Source organism: Uloborus diversus, chromosome 7 (genome assembly GCF_026930045.1).
Source record: "Uloborus diversus isolate 005 chromosome 7, Udiv.v.3.1, whole genome shotgun sequence".
Lineage (NCBI taxonomy): Eukaryota > Metazoa > Arthropoda > Arachnida > Araneae > Uloboridae > Uloborus > Uloborus diversus.
In genome coordinates, this window is record NC_072737.1 from 2691776 (window position 1) to 2697775 (window position 6000).

Consider the following 6000-nt stretch of genomic DNA (forward strand, 5'->3'; position numbering starts at 1 on the left):
CGTTTGTCAAATAACAGTTCGGGACACTTTCGGACAGTTTTCAACACATGGATTTGAACAGGATGGTAAAAAACTTGCCAACCCTGCTTTCATTTGCACACATGCATAAACATAGGGAAATATGTTTACCATTATCAAAAAGAAAATAAATAAAATTGAACTTGTGCACACAAATTGAAATTTTTCATTAAGAATTTAACTTCTATGCAACTAGATTAAAATCAACAGAATAAATAAGTTGAATGGTCACATTAAATAAATGTACAAAAAAAAGTTACTTTTATTATACATTTTATTCTGTTTTTGATGTTTTCTCGCAAAATACAATATCTCTAAAAATATAGTTTTGGACACTTTCAGACAGTTTTGGACAGGACGGTAAAAACCAGGGTTTTTTCCGTAGTGTCCAAAACCTAGCCAACCCTGATATATATATATATATAATTAGTCACATGAATTACTTGTTTAAAGATATAAGATAAAAAATCAGTAGCTGTATAAAGAAAATGATGTTACTGAAATAAATTAAACAAAATAGGTTATAATTAGTATGTACAGTCGGGCCTCCATATATCGAAGTAAAAATTGCCTGAAAAAAATTCAATATATAAAAATTTCGATATACAGAAACGATCTTAGTTTATCATAAAAATCTCCTAAAACATTAAAGTTAATTTTCGTGTACGGAACCCAATTTCTAATTTATACGAGCATCGGATTAAATGAAAGTTAATCATTAAAAAATTAAATGTTAAACATTTACTGAGAACTGCGTTGTTTCTAAAAAATAACTAATGTCGTTTCATGATTTTGAGTGAAAGTTTTCTGTAAGTTTCTGTACTTTTATTCTGGCTTTCTGATTTCTCATAACAGCTCTGCTTGGGAAAATACTAAATTTACCAGAAATGACATTTTTGCGTCTTCATACATCTTCATTCTTCGGCAATTCAACTTGATCCGCAACATGAGGGGATTTTCGTTTCGACGATGGTAATCGAGAGAAAAATAAAAAATCAATCTACTTAACTTGAATGATTTTCACTGAAGTTGAAAAGACTAGGAATGATAATCAACAGACAAAACGGATAACTTGAAACTGATTTTACAGTGTTACTAGATACAACTAAGATTTTAAATAAACTAGAGGGAATTTAAAAACTTCAAAACGGAACAACGACTTAACTACACACCCTTCAACCCTCGATTCCTTATGAGTTTCTTAGCAACCTTTAGTAAACATAATTTTCTCCCCTTACCTTAATTTTTCATGAGACAAAAAATCTAAAGTAGAAAAAAAAATCTACAAATGACTCGAAATTTTTTTCGATATATAGGGATTTTTTTCGATATAGGGTCATTCCATGTCAAATCAACCAAAAAAAATTATTTTCAAATTTACCATCTCAGATTTTTATGAAAGTTTCAGGGATTATGCTGTTTGACATTCCAAATTCAGATCTACTTCTTATCTCGTATTCCTAGGCTTGCCAGATTTTTGAAATGTTCAACCAGGACACCAGAATGCCCCCCCCCCCTCGTGCCGCTAGTATTCAAAAGGGTAAACACCCCTGGGTTGATTTTTGAAGCATTTTATGGGGCAGTTTGTTTTTAAAAATGATGTTAAGCAGATAACATTTTGAACATTTCACTAACGAGATATAAATACAGTAGAAGACCATTATAATGCCAACCTATATAACGCAATTCTCTATAAACTGCACAACTTTTTACAAGTAAACAATAGGTTTTAAAGTTTAAAAAATCCCTCTGTTTTGCCTTGCAAACATAAAAACTGCTAGGCAAATTAAATGTTGAAAGTTTTTCATCTTAATTCAAAGCTTTTAAATTGAAAATGAGTACTCATAGTAAACAGAAAATACCAGATGGCTCTTGAAAATGCAGCTGCTATGCGAACCATGAAGCTAGCAGAAGTGCAGGATTTTGATTGTGAAACATATTTATTTGTGAATAACTAATTGTAATATTGGTTCATTGCCGATAAAACTCATTCTGAAGTGCTAATATATAGATATATTCTGAATATTAGTTTAAAAATTTGTGAAATGCTCTATATAACGCAAAAACCTGTATAACGCGAAAGCTCTGGTCCCAAAGTGTGCATTATAACAGTCTTCTACTACTGTATTTACAATTAACTTTAGTTTGAACAAACACTTTGAGTGAGAAATTAAAAAATTGAACAATTTTGATATGCTTTTCGTTTTATAGGAATTTTTAGAGTCTTTTTTGGTTTTAATCTTGTTGTAAAAATTCTCCCAAGCTAATTGGGTATGAATTTTACAAGTCAATGCTACAAATAACAAAGTAATTATCCTAAATAATCCTTCATTTTGGTCATTTGTAATCAAATTTTATCTTTTTCCGGGACGTGAAGAAAAACCGGCCGGGAAACCGGGATTTTATTTGGAAAATCGTGACATCTGGCAAGCCTACACATTCTGAGGTTGACCCATTTTTTTGGCTAAAATGACTGGACTATTTGAGTTATAAATGGAACTGAAGTTAGTTGTCTTGGTAGCAGGGTTGGCTGAATCGGGTTGGACCCAATGGGTTTTTTTGAAAAAACCCATTTAAAAAAAACCCATTACTTAGTCCACTTTTGGGATTTTTGAATTTTCTAAGAAGTTTTTAAAAAAATTAATTAATTTAAATACTTTTACAATTTAAACTTCTTTTTTATTTGTTCTTCACTACAGACAACGAACATAAAAAATGAATGTTGAACTTTAATAGTATTTCTTAACTCTTAATGGCATTAAAAAATACTTAAAAGATTTTAAATGAATGTATTTAACTTTTTTCTTTAACTGGTCAATAAATAACTCAAATTATCTTGACCAAGTCCTGTCACGTCTGATTTTCTCAGTATTTATAGATTGTACAGAGGAAACTAATCTAAAGGCTTTCATGTGAATTGTTTTCTGCAAACCAACACGTCACAAATCTTGAATAAACACAAGGTATATTTTTTAGAAATTAACAGGTTTTACAAACGGTCGACAAAAAAAAGAACAGGTACAGTATTTTCATTATGTTATGAAAAAGTTGAATATTTCTTACTCTGTACACGGAATTAGAAAAACAGGCAACATAAAATTCAAAGAAATGTCTTGATGAAGTTGGAACTCAGTAAAAAGGGATTTAAACTACTTGAGGTTCTGCAGTAGTTTTACATGACAAAATGAAATACAATAAAGTAAAATGCAAAAAAAAAAAATGTAGTAATTAAAAACGAACGATAGATTTTATCACTCGAGAAGTAACTTTGCCTTAACTGTTAGTAATAATAAAAATTAAAAAATCCGAAACTTCTCCATTTTTGGATTTTTTCGTCTTTCATACTTCTCATCAGAAAACGCTGAATTTTAACTAGTTTTCCAGCTTTTTTTACCCAAAGACAATTTTTGCACTTTGTCCATATACTTACGCCACAATATGCTACAAGTACTCCACATTTTCCCCAAAAAAAGACAAAAAAACCCACATTTCTTTTTAAACCCAACTTTAGTTGGGTTTTTTTGGGTTTTATTTAATAAAACCCAAAAAAACCCTGTGTCCATGGGCTTTTTTTAAAAAATCCGGGTTTTTGCCAACCCTGCTTGGTAGTGTTGTGAATTTCCTTTCATAACTCTACCAACTGTTACATAAGGAAGTTTTTATGTAATAGTTATTGGCAACCGTTATTAATAAAATATTTTTAAATGAATATTTTGGAAAATTTTTTTATCAAATACTCATTAATTAAACCTCATTAATATCTATACAGTAAAACCTGTAAAGCTGACCACCCTTGTAAGTTTACCACCTGACTAAGTTGACCGGCTTTTTTAGGCACAGAAGTAGCGTTGACCATGTAAATCAACCTCTGTAAGTTGACCAATAAAATAGTGCACCACAAGCGGTCAACTTACAAAGGTTTCACTGTATGTATGCATTACAAATAGTGCAGTGAATAAGAATTGATTGGATTAGACGGCTTTAGCATAGTTTTGGACAGTTTAAGACACTTTCAGACACTTTTGGACGGTATAAACCAACACTAGACGTTAAATCCCGGTTATCACAAATTTGCCATTTCAACTGCGCTTGCGAGCGGACTTAGCTTTTTGGGCTTTCTGTTTTAAGATTTCGTGTTGCTTGTTTATATTTAAGCTGAGCGAGAGTCCCACCAAATTAATGAATGCGATTAGAATATTTTCTCAGCAATTTCGTGATATATTATATGAAACTACGGATAGGAATAACTGATAATTTTAAGAGAAAAATAAAACTTCAATATTTATTGGTTTGGAAATATTTATTTAACATAAATGTAAAACACGTTGTGTACTTCAAAAGTGATTGCAATATTAGTACAGAAATCCGTCTTTTGAGGATATTTTACGTTAGGCGTAAACAACTTAGTATTATACATTTTTATTTAGGTTGAGGGTTCGGCTTTGTATTAGAAGTGATGCTGAAATTCTAGTACGCTCATCTGAGGTTAAAAATTTGGTCCTGAAAAAGGACAGACGATTCAGACACCGAATCCATTAATAATTAAGACGCAAAATTCAATCTTTACCGAGGCCTAAAAACTAAATCAGAGAAAACTTTGTGATTTCTAATTTTTATCTGTATCTATCTCATATTTATTACCAAATTCAAAATGTTTGTAATAAATTTTAGCAAGATTTTTGAAATCAGCTAAGTCCGTGCGCAAGCGCAGTTGAAATGGCAAATTTGTGATAACCGGGATTTAACGTCGAGTTAAACCACCTGTCCTGTCCTAAACCAGTTTTGGACAGTCCAAAACCCAACCCTGACTGAAATATTTTCTAATGTCATTTGAATGACACAATTTACTATAAAAATTATAAAAACTCACTTGGCCGCTGCTACAGCTCTTGCAACTATTTTCCGCTCCTCTTTCAAACTCCACTGTAGGGACATGACCAGAATTTCCAAAAGGGAGGGGGGCTAAAGGATTTTCCATCCCTGGTAATAATGCCTAAAAAAAAACTAACTAAATGAACAAATATTTAAAATAAAATCCATTCACATATCATTTACATTAATGCATGTTGACAATAGGTTTCATGACGGAGAGTGTCCATTCATTTAGTAGTTTTTCTTCCTTGAAACAAAGCCCTTCGTTTTCTACAATTTTTGGATCACTGCTGATTAGGGATGTAAACCCAACAATGGAGCATTACAATTTGCAACGCATTACATTTGACGCAAGAACGCTAATATGACGAGAGATACAGACATTAGGACCCTCCTTTTCAATGAATGTGTTTCACTTGTGAAACGAAGTGGGAAGATTGGGCGCCGTCGATTGGGTGACGTCATTGGACGCCGGGAACATTGGGCGCCGTCGATTGGCTGCCGTCATTGGCTGCCGCTCATCAAGAAATAATTCAAAATACCTTGTTGTCGATTTGTTTCCGCGAATAGCAACGTACGTTGTGACTTCGACACCCTGGTAGCCATTTTTTCTTTGAAACGGCGAACCATTTAAAAAAGAAAAGGTGCCTCCCTCCCCCCCTTCTATATCAAGAAGAAAAAAAAAGACATAAAAATTTCATTGGCGCAGTGATGTACATTAGAGATGAGTTCGCGTTCATTTTTGAGAGTCCGGGCAAGCCCGAGCCGGAAAATTTGTAACCGAGAGCCCGGGTGATATTGTCTCGGAACCGAGCCCGAAGGAAACCTTCTTGTATCAAAAACCGAACCTTCTACAGTCTGATATGATCTTCGGCCGTCGCACCCAGCCATGCCGGGGGGGAGGGCTCCGCGGACAGCCCGGATGATGAAACCTAAGGCTATTTTTCGATAAATTTTTGTTTGATTCCGTACATTATTTCTTGAGATATAGCAGTCACAAGTGACGACAAAAAACGTTCAAATGCTCGTTCCCCCGTTTGAGCTATTGACACCAAAATTGAATCAGCACCTGTACTTGTTGAGGGCAACATATAGACCAAATTTTGTTTG

The 6000-nt window shown here is 33.2% G+C and overlaps 1 protein-coding gene across 2 annotated transcripts in view; it reads right to left on the reverse strand.

Moving 5' to 3' along the window:
* LOC129226457 (serine incorporator 5-like) overlaps positions 1-5208 on the reverse strand; it is a 31093-nt gene extending 25885 nt beyond the window's left edge. The window contains exon 1 of one of the 2 annotated variants that reach the window (XM_054861065.1): positions 5074-5208. Coding sequence is in view for 1 of the 2 variants with exons in the window: in XM_054861064.1 (XP_054717039.1) it covers positions 4889-4996 (108 nt within the window). In the remaining variant the exon portion in view is untranslated. Of the gene's footprint in view, positions 1-4888 lie in introns of both variants that reach the window. The other variant, XM_054861064.1, reaches the window with a different exon arrangement.
* Between the last annotated feature and the right edge of the window lie 792 nt (positions 5209-6000).